The 15,702-nt window shown below is 43.6% G+C and overlaps 1 protein-coding gene across 11 annotated transcripts in view; it reads left to right on the top strand.

Moving 5' to 3' along the window:
* The window catches only part of DIP2A (disco interacting protein 2 homolog A), a 223,301-nt gene that overhangs the window by 152,290 nt on the left and 55,309 nt on the right, over positions 1-15,702 (top strand). For all 11 annotated transcript variants that reach the window (XR_007768344.1, XR_007768343.1, XR_007768342.1 and 8 more), the window contains 4 exons: positions 620-713; positions 6,446-6,565; positions 7,997-8,111; positions 13,036-13,175. Coding sequence is in view for 5 of the 11 variants with exons in the window: in XM_050916476.1 (XP_050772433.1) it covers positions 620-713; positions 6,446-6,565; positions 7,997-8,111; positions 13,036-13,175 (469 nt within the window). In the remaining 6 variants the exon portion in view is untranslated. The remainder of the gene's footprint in view (positions 1-619; positions 714-6,445; positions 6,566-7,996; positions 8,112-13,035; positions 13,176-15,702) is intronic.

The raw sequence follows: 15,702 nt of genomic DNA, 5'->3' as shown, positions 1-15,702 counted from the left end.
AAGCACTATAGACAGCTGCAATCCACAGGGCCCTGGGCTGGAACCTGGAGTAGAGGGCAGGCCTGGATTCCCCCCAAACCTCCCAACTCCTGATCAGACACAGGAGGAGTTGACCCAGACTGTGGGGAAGATCACTGAGGTGAGCAAATCTGCCAAAAAGCACAGGACCCACCAAGGTAGAGGAGGAACTTTGTCACGAGAGAGAGAGAGAAGAGAAGAGGACCTGGGACAGAACCCTGTGGAATCTGGAGTGGGGGCATTGAAGAAGATCCTTCAAAGGACACGCTGAAGGAACAGTTAGGTAGGAGGAGAACAAGAGAATGGTCATAGAAGACAAGGGAGGACAGGATTTCGAGAAGAGTATTTTGGAGGGTAGGTTTTTCTGGTATTTTGATATCCGAATGAATGAATGACCTGCATCAAGGCCTCAAATAACATTTGCTGATATGTAGTGATGAATAGATTTAGGTACATATGAAATGTTATTTGTTTAGATATATGCATTTATTCTGCTTGCATGTTGTTAAATGGCACTGAACATGTGCTGCAGCTGTGATATTTTATATTTATCCATGTATTTCATTGACTCTTTAAGACATTTTGAACATTTCACTTACAGAGTGTAATGAACAGAATGCACGTTGTCAGTATACCCTATGCATTAATGAAGGTTAATCCGCTTTCCTGGATACAGAAAGTCTGCTCATACAAAGGTAATCTGAAAGTACTTTGACTTGATCCATCCATCCTCTAATGAGCCACTGTGAAGTGTGTTGTTGCTGAAATGGGCCAACTAAGCAAAATTAGAGAAAAACCTAAAACTTCAGAGCGGCAAAATAACCTGTTAGTGTACAATTAGTTGTGACTGCTATCTTATCACAGCTGATTTCCTTTTGTCACTGCATCTAGCTGATGTTTGAGCCTTTTGAGCCATGGACTTCACTGATACTGCTATTATGTTTTTCTTCAGTGCTCATATATTTCTGCTGATGCAGATGCACTGAGGAATCGAGAACAGGCCCACCCTTTTGCCTGTTCCCTCTTGGGAGGCCGTGTGTGGAAGGGAGAGGAGGTGTCAATGCTATGAGAGAGAGCATATTTCTTCAGCCCAATAGTACTCAGAATGTTAGTAAATATTCACCTTCTACAAATAGACCTGGAGGTACTGAGTATTCTTTTTTGAGTGATGTCCCTGTGGATGCTCCACTTCAGGAGCTTTCAGACAGAGACAGAGGTCAGTGTGTGCCTGTTTTTCTCTTTAAAGTTAGAATATAGTATATAATGTTAGTTCCTTAGTTCGTTTGTAGGGTGTCAGATGTTCGGCTGCATGTGTGTGTTCTCTCTGCGTGCTGCACTAGCTCTGGCCAGATAACCTGTACAGCAGGCTTCAGTTATGGAATCATAGAAGATTAGGGTTGGAAGAGACCTCAGGAGGTCATCCAATCCAACCCTCTGCTCAAAGCAGGAGCAGCACCAACTAAATCATCCCAGCCAGGGCTTTGTCAAGCCGGCCTTAAAAACCTCTAACGATGGAGATTCCACTGCCTCCCTAGGGAACCCATTCCAGTGCTTCACCACCCTCCTAGTGAAATAGTGTTTCCCAATATCCAACCTAAACCTCCCGCACTGCAACTTGAGACCATTGCTCCTTGTTCTGTCATCTACCACCACTGAGAACAGCCTCGCTCCATCCTCTTTGGAGCCCCCCTTCAGGTAGTTGAAGGCTGCTATCAAATTCCCCCCTCACTCTCCTCTTCTGCAGACTAAAGAAGCCCAGTTCCCTCAGCCTCTCCTCATAAGTCATGTGCCTCAGCCCCCTGATCATTTTCATTGCCATCCGCTGGACTCTCTTCAATTTGTCCACATCCTTTCTGTAGTGAGGGACCCAAAACTGGACGCAGTACTCCAGATGTGGCCTCGCAGTGCTGAATAGAAGGGAATAATCACTTCCCTCCGTCTGCTGGCAGTGCTCTTACTAATGCAACCCAATATGCTGTTGGCCTTCTCGGCAACAAGGGCACACTGTTGACTCATATCCAGGTTCTCATCCACTGTAATCCCCAGATCCTTTTCTGCAGAACTGCTGCTGAGCCAGTCGGTCCCTAGCCTGTGTCAGTGCATAGGATTCTTCCGTCCTTGTTGAACCTCATCAGATTTCTTTTGGCCCAATCCTCTAACTTGTTTAGGTCACTCTGGACCCTATCCCTACTCTCCAGCATATCTACCTTTCCCACCAGCTTAATGTCATCTGCAAACTTTCTGAGGGTGCAATCCGTCCCATCATACAAGTCTTTAGACTCAATAAAGATGTTAAACAAAACTGGCCCCAGGACCGACCCCTGGGCTACTCTACTTGATACTGGCTTGATCAAACTGCTGCTAATTCCCCAGCTCAGTGGTTACAGGTACACTAAGACGTGTATGCCTGTTACAATGGATGCAGCTCAGTCAGTGGCAGGACTTTCCACTGCCCCCGTAGCTGGACAAAGACACTCCCTCTGAGATAAGTAATTTGTTTGTACTGGTGTATAAAGAATTATCACCCTTCTGACGTAGTTAGGTGCTACCCTCTGATGTGGCTAACCGCCACCCATTACGTTGTGCCTAATGGTTTGATCAAAACATTTTTATCCATTGTGCTGTCATCCTGACCTTCTCTTTTGGATGGGCCTGTGTGTTTGTTATCTTTGGGGAATGTGCTGGTATCGAGGTGTTCTGGTACCACACTTCTGGAATGTATTTGTGTATGTACTTATGCCTAGCACTACTTAGAAATGTGAGTTTCTGCCACATCAACCTTGTTCTTGCCAGATTCTGTGAGCAGGGTCTACCTCTTGTTCACAATTTAACGTTGCTTTATATTAGCAAGTTTTGACCATTGCTGTAGTTCAGGCCTCAGGCCTTGTACCAGGCCTCTGATATGAGGACTTATGTCCCAGGCTCTCTCTCTACTACATAAGTTTCTTAGTATTTTATAATTGTTGGAACTGTTTGGTCCTGTGGTTTTTTTCAGAAAAAAATCTTTTTTGTTGTTTTTTGAGGGGTCAGGTTTTTTTTCCTTGTATCTGGAATACCAGATTTTAAAAGTTGTTGAGAACCAATTCCTGTCAGCGATGGGCATTCTCAGTGTGTTCATTGCTTGGGAGACTCACATAACCCCAGCAAGTGCAAGATTTGCACAACTTTTAAGGGAAAATCCCACAAAAACAGGAAATGAAGTATAGACTCATAATGGTAGAGCAAGCCTTCAGACTGGTTTCGGTCCTGGAGAACCCCCTGAACAGTGCCCCATCTCTATTGAGATCATGGTCACCTAGAGCTTCAAAGGTGAAGGCAGCGTCAAGACCCCAGTCTCCAAGGCTCTCCATGAGTGATGTATGTGTAACTGCTCCGGTGGTGCCGAGGGCTTCCCACTCAAAGTCGAAGGAGAAGGGAATAAGAGGAGCACAATGGAGAAAATTTGGTCAGTGAAACCTCAGGCCCCAAGAGGAGTGCTAGTGAGGTTCCAAGTACTTCAGGTACCCTGAAGCACACTCTGAGGCTTGATCTGAATTCCATACCTCCTTGGTAAAGGGCACAGTGCCAAAGACAACTACTATGGGTACCATCACAGCCCACGATAATAAGAGCAGTCTCACTGGAATTTGAGGTGCCCTAGGACAGTGACTTTGAGAACAACCTAAGTTCCTTTATGGAGTTCTATTGTGCTCCTGGTCCTGGAGGAGTTCTGGTACTTAAAGACATCACAGCTCTAAATGAGCCTGAGCCTTCCTCTCTTTGTAACTTCTGCACACCTGTCAGTACTGAGATCTGCTGTGTCACCGACCGTGTATGTTGTATTGAGACCCACCACTTCCCCGACTTCTACCATTCAGGAAGTAGGGTTGTCACCTCCTGTACAATATGTGGAAGTGCATTCCGACTCAGGCTTGCAACTTTCAGTTCAAGGCTCCAGTATACTTGAGACGTTGTTCTCCTCTGCAGATGCAAGGAAGGCAGGATACATGACCTCTGACTGTTAATACTTGGGATGACCAATGATGGCTGCCTTTCCTCCAGGGCTTATTGTCTCCCTCACTGGCCTTATTGGTGCCCATGGGAAACATACTGCCAGCGTTTTTGAGGGGCCCCAATTCAGTCTCATAAGGAATATAGGAGATCATGTTCTCTGATACCTTCCATCCCTCCCCTGCTCTCTGAATCAGCAAAGACCGCCTCTGAGGCGTACAAGGCAAGGACAGGCGAGGACATAACCTGCCCCATAACAAATATCCCTTCTTCATCTCCTGATGAGGCAGTAATGCCGTCACTACCTGATGACTTCCTGCAGTTCCAAGACCTGATGAAGTGGATCTCAGACATGCTTCAGATTCCACTGGAAGAAGTCCAGAAGTCCACCACAAGTTCCTGGACATATTTCATATTTCTGCTTCAGCACGGGTAGCACTGCCAATTAATGAACCTATCCTTGGGCCAACTGGCAAATTCCAGTAATGGCACCTTCTGCTTGCAAGCATGCAGTTAAAAATACTACATCCAGAAAGGGATTCTGAGTTTTTGTTTTTCACCGCTGATACCAAATTCTGTGGATGCAGTTAATGAAAATGAGAGACTGTATATACCTAAAACTGCCGCATGTTACAAGGACCCAGGGACTTGTCTATACTGGCACACTAAATTGGTGCCGCTGCAATCGATGCATCAGTGTCTGTTTAGTGGGTCTAGTGAAGATGCAATAAGTCGATGGCAGAGCGCTCTCCCATCAACTTCAGTACTTCACCCTCCCTAGAGGCGGAAGGTAAGTTGGCGGGAGAGCGTCTCCCACCAGCATAGCGCAGTGTAGGCACCAAGTTCATTTAATGTAAGCTATGTCGCTCAGGGGAATGATTTTTTTTTTCACAACCCTGAGCAACATAACTTGCATCGACTTAAACAGCAATTTGGCCAGGCCCAGTAGCATTTTGGTCATAAAAGCAACTCTTTGGCACATTACAGTTCGGGATTGTGACTCACCAGGTGCTGATGTTGAAATATGATCACCTGAATTATGAGAAGTTCAGGGCTTGTATTGACCATTCACCACTGGAACACCAAGATCAGTTTAGTGCCTGAAGAAAGGGGGGTCAGCTCTTGGCAAAGATGTCTTTGCAGGCTTCACTTCGTGTGGCCGACATCACAGTAGTGACAAGATAAGCTTCCGGCATCAGTTATCTGGTTTCTTGTGGGAGGTGCAATCGAATGACCATGAGCTCTTTGTGGACTCCACAGATGATTTACTTAATACTCTAACGGACTCTAGGGCTGTACTTAGATCTTTGGGGATATACATGCCTGCAAATAAAAGGAAAACCATAGGTCTCAGTCAGTACAAAGATACCATCCTGCTCAATTTTCTACCTTTCATAGACCATCTGAATCACCAGCTAAGAGGTTGAGATTTTCTAAAAAAAAACACCAAACCATTTCCTCAGCTGCTTCATCCCTGCCATTAACATCTTCCAAACACCAGTTTTGGTGGTTTGATCAAGAGTCTGAACCACCCAATAGTCAGGATTTCTTAACTTCACCATTCCATCCCTTTTCTGAGTTTGGACTCTCTCTCTCTCCCCCCCATCCCCACTCCCCTCCAACACATATGGGAGCCTATAATCTCAGACAATGGAGGCCATTACTTCTGATTATATGATCCAGTTTGCCTCCAGTCGGCCTCCCCTTCCCCATCCCTCTTTAGAGACCTCTCTCACGATCAGTTGCTAAAACAGGAGATCACATCACTCCTAAGTCTAGAGGCCATAGAACCAGTTCAACACTATTCAAGGTATTTTCTGAAACCCAAGAAAGACGAAGGCTGGAGGCAATTACTAGATCTCAGACAACTGAACAAGTAAGTCAGACATCTGAAATTCAGAATGGAGTCCCTTGCAGCTATAATTTCCTCTCTGGAGTCTGGGGACTGGTTGGTGACTCTCAACCTCAAAGATGCATACTTCCAGGTAGCAATTCATCCCTCTCTCAAAAAAAATTCTTCATTTTGTGACTTGAGCATGATCCCTACCAGAACGGGATTCTACCTTTCGGCTTTCTTCTGTCTCATGGGTTTTTCTCAAACATTATGGTGTTTGTAGCCATCTACCTCCGTTTTCTAGGAATAAGTTTTTCCCTACCTCAACAACTGTCTCCTCAAAAGATGGTCTGATCAGGAAGTGCTGTTGGCAGTTCAACCAACTTCACTTTTTCACAGTTTAGTTACATAGCAAATAATTTTTTTATAGAAATATTTCTGGATGCATGACGGGCAAGGCTTAGCGCCCTCCTAACAAGACACAATATGTCCAGTGTGTTCTCCCTACACATGGCCTATTTAAAATAATTACTTTGGTTTTATATATATATATATATATATATATATATATATATATATAATTTTTTTTTTTTTTACTTTCAGCCCGTGTAGCTGTAGTAAAATCACGTGATATGCACTGGTCGCTTTTGGCTCAGCGGGATCAAAGAGATGTCAACCTCAGCTCTTTACGAATGCTGATAGTGGCAGATGGAGCTAATCCATGTAAGTTTGCGGATAATATTTTATATGTCTATAGCCTCTTTCAACCCCAGGTGTATGGAAGCACATTGCAAGTTATTTACAGTGCCTACCTCACTGATAGCGAGCAAACCTGAGTGTGGGAGCTCAGCAGCCAGGAGAACAGCTGATCGACAGCAAAACTGAGCAGAGTGGGACAGTTCTTGACCAAGGACATCGGGAAAAACTTGCCTCTCATAAAGAGTTCCAAGAGCTCTCTAACATCTACAGAGAGTGACCAGGAATGAAACAGCTGAAAGATCTCACAGAAATGATGTTGTGTAGGAAGTCAGTTTATTTACTGTGGAAGGAAGAAAGGCTGAACTGATCTTGTGAGGATTAAATGTGTGGTTCCAAAGAGTTTAGATATTTCAGACCTGATGCTTAGAACATTAGGTCATTTATTCTGTAATAAAATGTTGAAAATTGTACCCACAGAACTACCTACAATACTGTTTTTACCATCCATTAATACTCAAACAATCACACACAACTCAGGAGTGCATTTCTCAGTGATTGAAGCATGATGGTAGTATAAGGCCCAAGAGCAATACAGAATGACTTGATCCATCTTACAAATGTAACATGAACTTTGAAGTGTGCTAGCTGGAAAATTTTCCCTGCTACAATACAATGGAATTTAAAATAAAAAAACTCAGGGCCCATGTGTCATTTTTTCACATGGATCTGACATAGAGTTCTGAACACAAATGAAGCTTTTCAGAATCATGTAATGATTTTTAGAAGATGGGACCAGGATGCATACACGTGATATCTACAGGAAACTTTATAAGAGGCAATTTTCAGAATTTTAATGACTGATCATTTGTACCTTTACTAGAATTCCATGATTTTTAACTTTGCCTTTGCAGGGAGAGTTTCTCCACTATGATTTCACTTTGTGAATGAATTGTTAATGATTAAGGACCATATTGTAAAGGAATTGAATGGTTGTGCTCAGCAATGCAATAGCTAACAGATTTAGGAGTCTAATTCTCATTTTCAAAAGGGCTTTAGGCACTTAGGAGCCAAAATTTCATCAATCGTCAATAGATTTTAGGGTCCTAAGTGCCAAAAGCCCTTTTGAAAATGAGATGTAGACTCTTAAATTGGTTAGGCATTGAACTGCCAAGTGCAGCAATAACTAACTGCCTGTGAATATCTGGGCACGACTGTTAGGCAACAGAGCCACACAAAATCCTAAATGCTAATGGGGTATGCTGTTCTCGAAAGAATAATCTGTCAAAAGTATAACTTGATTAAATCTGGTGTAAGGATACTTGAATATTCTACAGCTAAATCACAGGTAAAAATAAATATGGAAATTCTATTAGGGCAAAATGAATTTTTTTCAGTATTACCTCTCCTTGCAAGAATCACGCATGTTTTTCACATTTTGTGATTTATTGTATTTAGGGTCAATATCTTCCTGTGATGCATTCCTCAACGTATTTCAGTCCAGAGGTTTGAGACCAGAAGTTATCTGTCCCTGTGCCAGTTCTTCAGAGGCATTAACTGTTGCTATTCGCAGGTATTATATTTAGTGAGAATTTAACTAAATACATTTTGCCTAGGTGTTAAATGTATGCTCTTCTTCAAGTAATGTCCCCATGGGAACTCCACTTCAAGTGCTCATAGCCTTGCTCAGAGATTTTTCAGTTAGCAGTGTCTGTCCAGCCCGCAGATGTACCCTGGTCCTCCTGGTGCCAGATACCGAGGCCTTATGGGGCTGTGGTGCAAACCATTCTCAGTTCCTTCTCAACTGCCTCAGTTTGAGATGGAACACTAGCGTGTCTGCCTTGAGCATGCCTCAGCTTTTCTAGTCTTTCAACAGAGGTTTAAATAGTTTCTGTAGTTAGTTGTTATAGTTATAGTTAGATAAGTAGTGAGAGGATTGTTTGATTCCTCTTTCCCCTTGGGGAGACTTATTCTTTTTCTTGGCTCACCAGGTTTCAAATGTTGCCTTTCCTGCCAAGAGGCTATCCCTGTAAACGATGGCCACTCTGACTGTGTCCATTACTTGGGGGAGTCTCTCATCTCCCAGAAGTGCAACTTTTGCCTAGCCCTCAAGGCCAGGGCAAAGAAAAACAGAGATTAAACTCAGACTGCTAATCACAGGCCAACTTCTGAGCCAAGTTAGGAGACACCCCCCAGTACATCTGTCTCTGGACAGATCCAGAGCTAAGTCGGCAGAGGCTTCCCCTAAGATAGGGAAAACTTTGAATGCCTAAGGGAAGGCTTCCAAAAAGAGGAGTGTGGAGTGTCACCTTAAGGTGCCATCTTCAAAAAAGACCAGGACCTTGGTGAGATCTACCATCTCCAAAGCCTCAATCTCTTGACTCAGTACCATTGAGTCAAAGGACTCCTCCTCTGGTACCAGCGGGGCCGTAAAGTCCCAGAGCATGAATGAGACACGTGGCTCTGGCAGGACCTAAATACCTTCTAGCAGCAAAGAGGGCAAGTATAGACACCTGGGACTGACACCGTTAAGTTCAACCCAGCCGTCAGCACCCAGGCATCCGGTGTCCTTGGCACCAAGCAAGCAGTGGCACCAGACACCATCAGTGTCTACTTCAGTTCACCCACCAGCAGAGGCTGTTGGCTTCGGTGACTGTGGTATTGGTACTGCATCAGTACCGATCCCCTATTTGGTACCACAGGAGTTCAGATATGCTAAGGATTTCTCTATAACGGATGACCCAGAGTCCCTGCTCCCCCTGGGTACAAAGTGTCTCTCTGAACTGAGGCCCCAATCTCTGGACTACAACTATCCAGTACCACAGTACTCTGCCGTTTTCTCCAAGTGCTTCTCCTTTTTCTCTTGAGGGCATTCTGTGCCAAAAAATTAACAATTCTGAGCACAATATTTTTTAATTCTGCAAAATTCTGTAAGTTTTATTTGTCAATAAATAAATGCAGAGCCTCCAGCATGGCAGTGAGGAGCTCATACCACTTGCTGCATGAAGGTGGGAGATCACCCTGCAGCTTCCCCAGTGTTCCCACCCCCTACCCTGGGGACACGGACTCAGTGGTGAGGCTGCATCAGACCCTGACATAACACAAGGCCTGGGCCTACCCCCAAAAAACCCTGGGGCTCTGCCCCTCTGCACCACATGTGGGGCAGGCAGGCTCAACTGGGCAGAAAGGGGAGGGTATCAGTGGGGGGGGATCCAGGCGAGAGGATTCTGTGTGGGACAATCTCATAGAATCATAGAATATCAGGGCTGGAAGGGACTTCAGGAGATGATCTAGTCCAACCTCCTGCTCAAAGCAGAACCAATTCCCAACTAAATCATCCCAGACAGGGCTTTGTCAAGCCTGACCTTCAAAAACCTCTAAGGAAGGAGATTTCACCACCTTCCTAGGTAACCCATTCCAGGGCTTCACCACTCTCTGAGTGAAAAAGTTTTTCCTAATATCCAACCTAAACCTCCCCCACTGCAACTTGAGACCATTACTCCTTGTTCTGTCATCTTCCACCACTGAGAACAGTCTAGATCCATCCTCTTTGAAACCCCTTTTCAGGTAGTTGAAAGCAGCTATCAAATCCCCCCTCATTCTTCTCTTCTGCAAACTAAACAATCCCAGTTCCCTCAGCCTCTCCTCATAAGTCATGTGCTCCAGCCCCGTAATCATTTTTATTGCCCTCTGCTGGACTCTTTCCAATTTTTCCACATCCTTCTTGTAGTATGGGGCCCAAAACTGGACACAGTACTCCAGATGAGGTCTCACCAATGTCGACTAGAGGGGAAAGATCACATTCCTCGATCTGCTGGCAATGCCCCTACTTATACAGCCCAAAATGCCATGGAGAAAATGCCAATCTGGATGCAGGCAGCTCAGTGGGCTGTCTGGATGTTGGGGGATCTGGATGCACAGATGCTCATTTGTGGCGGCGTTTCCAGGTGCAGGGGCTTCCAAGTGAAAGTGGTTGGTGCTCAGCAAAGGGATCTGGGTGTGGGGGTCTCAGAAGAGGGAGCTGGGTGCTGGAGGAATGGGGCTTGGTGAGGTGGGGGTCTAGATGCAGCTAATTGAGTGGTGCATGACTGGTCTTGCAGCTTCTTTTTGCTTCCCTGTCAGAAAGTCATTTTTCTGCAGTGAAGCAAATAAATCTGCAGGGGACATAAACTCTGTGCATGCGCAGTGGCACACAATTTCCCCAGGATAAGATGGAGGTGGATGAAAGACGTCCAGTTGGTCTCCTTTATTTCTATTTTAGTTTCTCCAACATATCCTTTCAGGAGCCCATTCTCTGAAATCACAGGGAAAATCAAATCATTATCAAGAGTGGTGGAATCAACCCTGCATGCCACCCTCTCTCCCGTATTTCCCCCCACACACACACACGTGCGCGCGCACACAGCCGTACTGAGACCCCTGGGCTGCCTATCAAAAACAATTTTCCAGACCACTGATACCATATTATCTGGAGACTAGAGTTGTACGGCCCTCTCCTCCCCGCAGCGCCCCGGCAGGCAGAGATGTTTGAGGAGCTGGTGGCCAGGGAGAGTAAGGATGCCATCTCTCAAGCACCTATTTCATCCTCATTTCTGGGTGAAGCTGTTATGCCTCTGCCATCTTCCATGATTGTTAATTTTCAGCAATTTCAAGGCCTCGTAAAGAGGGTAGCTGATGCTTTTCAGATTCCACATGAAGGAGTCCAGGACTCTCAACACAAACTGTTGGATATCCTGCAGTCAGCAACAGCCGCCAGTGTGCCATTGCCCATTAACGAGACGCCACTAGATCTAGCTATGACAGTGTGGCAGACACCTGCCACTATTCTGCCCATGTGTGAACAGTCAGGTAACCCAGCACAAGGAACCATAGGGTACATGCACAGGCCAAACGAACACTGCTAACTGAAACTCTCTGGTCAAAGGCTTGAGAGGTGCATATGCACCTGGAGTGTAGCACCCACAGAGAGAGACATCTCTCTGCACAATCTGAGTAAACTCTTCTGTTCAGACTGGGGGTGAGGCAGAAAGACAAGCACAGTACAACTCCCAGTTACCCAAAAGACACACATTAGCGAGGCTCATCTGAGGCTTGCTCAGTATTTCCTTTTCAAGATTACCTGTGAAATTGGCCTTGTGCCCTTTCCCCCAGCTTTACGATGAATACAGATGAACTAACTGAGGTTTTTTTGGTTTTGCGTCTGCTTCAGAAATTTCAGTAGTGTCAAGTCTGATCTTCCCTGGTTTTGTAGGAGGTCTCATGGGTGTTGAGTGTGAGCTCTGTAATAACCTTAATTGAAGGAATGAGGCTATTGGGTCTTTAGCTAAATGGCTTCCTCTCTCCAAAATGTTAACATCTATATAACATGAGTAATTTAAAAAAAATAAAAAAAAAATTAACAATCTAAAAAATACCATTGGGAATCCAAAGGGCTCTGAGGAGCACTTTTAGGGAAGGGAAAATAACAATTTTGTAGTCAGTGAAAACTGATGTGATTATTCAGCAGTGTCACAGATAGGAACCTATTTGACAATTTTTTTGTCAAAATACTTTTCAAGAAAATGGTATCTATTTCAATGAAGTTTTAGTTGGGAAGGTTTCTGAGGTTAAGGGCTCAGTCTCCAGTGAGTGAGGGAAACCCCTGAATTGAAAACTTAACCGTCTTGATCTGGAAAACAGATGGTTCAGTGCTGTTCCATTTTGCAAAAACGTTCAAAAGGTCTTGGGTTTGTTCCAATATGGAATAAGAACAGATTTCAAAACCTTGAAATTTGTCTCACAATGCAATTGGTAGTCTCCAGCGAGCTGTACTCAGAGTGTGCACACAACTGAATGCATTCCTCCAAAAGTCGAGACTGGCTTCAGTTTATCTTCCCAGTGGGAGATTGCCCATTTGGTTAGAGAACTAATGGTTTTACATCCTCCTCTCCCCACAATGACAGGACCCATACTAAAGAGTTACACCAGCTTTTAAATAGGAGCACACATTACAGGATGCAAACACTAGACAAATAAGTAGAGAGAAAAGATCACAGGGCTTTCTTCCGTATTAAAATGTTACTACCATCACCACCACCTAGATCTTACATGGTGCGTTTCATCTCTAGGTCTCATTGCACTTTACAAATAGAGGTCAGTATAATTATCCCTGTTTTACAGATGGGGAAACTGAGGCACAGGGTGAAGCAACTTGCCCAAGGTCACACAGCCAGTGACAGAACCAGAAACCAAGCCCCGGTCTCCTGAGTCCTGGTCAAGTGCTGTATCCACTAGACCACACCACTAGAAGGTTTTTGGTCTGTGGTAGATGAAGTACTGTAAATAACATCAATTAGAGCCCAGCTTCAGTTGGTCTTCTTATTGATATGGCCACCATGGTTAAACTTACCACACACTTTCTTCCCTGACAGAACTGCACAGAGCTGCTTTGTTGAATGTGTTGCCATTGAGCTATTCCCAGTGTCACTGTTGGTTTGATATGTTACTTTGTTTTTCAGACCTCCAGATTTGGGTGGGCCACCCCCTGGGAAAGCAGTGCTGTCTATGAATTGTTTGAGTTACAATGTGATTAGAGTGGATACAGAAGAAAAACTGTCAGTACTCACTGTACAGGATGTTGGTCAGGTTATGCCTGGAGGTAGGACGATTATGCTTCATGTATATTTAAGAGAAGTCCACTGAATTTCTGATGATGTTGCTGTGTATTTTGGCTTGATCAAATAAGTAGAACTCTGTCCTGAAGGAATATGGCTTTACAGCTGTACAGCCCGCTGCCTTAGCAAGTGTGCTTTAATTCTTGAAAGTCTATATTTTAAGAGCAGTCTGAAAGTATCTATTAAATATTAAAAATTTGAGTACACGAGGGAACTATTTTAATCTGATCTTCATTTGGAATGGGAGGAGATGTTGCTTTTGATTCATTCTTCCACTGTACCAGTGTCTTGGTAGAATTAAAGTGTAGCAAACTGTTGTGTGTTTCTTAAGTGGAGCTACTTGATGGTTGAATGGCATAACAAAAATATAATACAGAGAAAACATTAAGAGATGCCATGTATTCTAGCTGCTGTTTTGTCTTATCCTTCCAGTTCTTTCATCTGCCAATTGAGGATGATATTATTGTTCCTCTTTGTACTGTCCTTATTTTGGCAGTTAGTTTAAAGCATATTTGCAAGTAGCTAAAATTATTTGTGGCTTAAGCAAAAGTTTGACTGGCTTAATGAATGGACTATTTAAAACCCTCAGTCGTGGATATTCATCATGTCCAACAAACCATCATGTCTAGGGCAAAGAGCTCTGTACTTTGCTTCAAATCATTTGGAAGACTAGAGTGCCCTGACTGGTCGTCATGATGGGAACACATAGTCTGAGTGTGGAATTTGCTGAGCTCTGCAGTCCAGATTTCTGAATGGGTAAATCTCTCTATCTTGGTGGCAGGTAAACCGTTTAACAGGTTGTTTTAAACTTCTCCCAAGCTCTGTCCTTTTGAGAACTGAGACGTTTGATTCTCAGAAAGTAGTATAGGTTTTTTTAAAATTGTCTTTAAATACGAGCTCACTGATACTTTCTGTCTTTGGCAATGTTCCTGCATAAAAGGGAAAATAAGAGGATATTTGAGCGATATGGTCTTTGAGTTCCTCACAGTACTGAGTTCTGCCTTGCCTGATCTAGTTAAATATATAGCTAAATATAGGTGCAGGTGTGAATATCCGCAGAATCCAAAGGAAAAATCTGTTTCAGAAGAGGAAGGAAGTAGGTAGCCTACCAAGTTTGACAGATCCAGGCTCTAGAATCATGGAAATGTGAGGCTGGAAGGGACCAAATAAACCTAGACCATCCCTGACAGGTGTTTGTGTAACCTTATCAATTTCCTGTGATGGGGATTCCAGAACCTTCCTTGGAAGCCTGTTCCAGATTTTAACTAACCTTATTGTTAGAAAGTTTTTTCCTAATATGTAGCCTAAATCTCCCTTTGTGTGAATTAAGCTGATTACTTGTTGTCCTGCCATCAGTGGACATGGAAAACAATTGATCCCTGTCCTTTGTATAACAGGCCTCAATGTATCTGAAGATGCTTATCATCCTCCCTCAGTCTTTTTTTCTCAAGACTGAACATGCCTAGTTTTTAACCTTTTTCTCACAGGTCAGGTTTTCTAAACTTTTGATCATTTCTGTTGCTGTACTCTGGACTTTCTCCAATTTGTCAACATCAGATTTCTTTTGGCCCAATCCTCCAATTTGTCCAGATCACTCTGGACCCTATCCCTACCCTCCAGCATATCTACCTCTCCCCACAGTTTAGTGTCATCCGTGAACTTGCTGAAGGTGCAATCTCTCCCATCATCCAGATCGTTAATAGCAAGTCTGGATGTTTAAGAAGCAGTGGGCTGGGTTGAATGGATATATATGAAGTCTCAGCCAAGTTCCAGCCAAAAACTAATTTCATCTCATCACTCCAACATGAGAAATTACTCTGTTCAGTCTTAATGCTAAAATGTCCTAATTTAGAAGGGACCTGGGCCTATTACTGATGCATTATTCTGTCTTGTCAGATGGAAGTATTGGAGATTAATTTATTTGAGCAACTCCTATATTCCCATTGGCTCAAGTATAGACAGTGTCATAGAAGGACAAGGCATATTTCAGCATACATCTATTTAATAGCATTTGAATAGCTGCATCAGAAAATTATGTAGCTTATTTGTCTGAGCAAAGAGTTTACTTTTCAGGTGCTTAGTGTATTGAACAAACAAATACAAAAGGTTATTGGAATGTCCTCTGATAGTGATTATCCTATTTTAGAGCTTTAGGGGAGGCTGGTTTTATGAGCTTTTTAAAGTTAATTGAGTTTGATATCTACATATTTAATTGTCCCATCTTGCCATCTACCATGCATCTGTCACTGTCATTTTGTCCTCAAATGACCTATGTTGGCTATTGTATTGTAATAATGTGTGTGTATCACTATCTTCTACTGGTTAGAATCAGATCTGCTCACTTGTTTGTGGTGTTGCTTTTTAGTAGAGGTGTGGTGACTATATGTGAGACTTAACGTTGCTGACAATAGAATTGTCCTCTTGCTCCACAGAGAGAGGCATGCATTTTTGGAAGGTAATCAAGGCTATTGCTCATGTCATGCATGCAGGCTAGCTGAAGACTGTGGTGTC

The sequence above is a fragment of the Gopherus flavomarginatus genome, chromosome 10, assembly GCF_025201925.1.
Source record: "Gopherus flavomarginatus isolate rGopFla2 chromosome 10, rGopFla2.mat.asm, whole genome shotgun sequence".
In the NCBI taxonomy this organism is placed as follows: domain Eukaryota; kingdom Metazoa; phylum Chordata; order Testudines; family Testudinidae; genus Gopherus; species Gopherus flavomarginatus.
The sequence above is the reverse complement of the archived record's forward strand: the minus strand, read 5'-3'. Positions and strand labels throughout refer to the sequence as shown.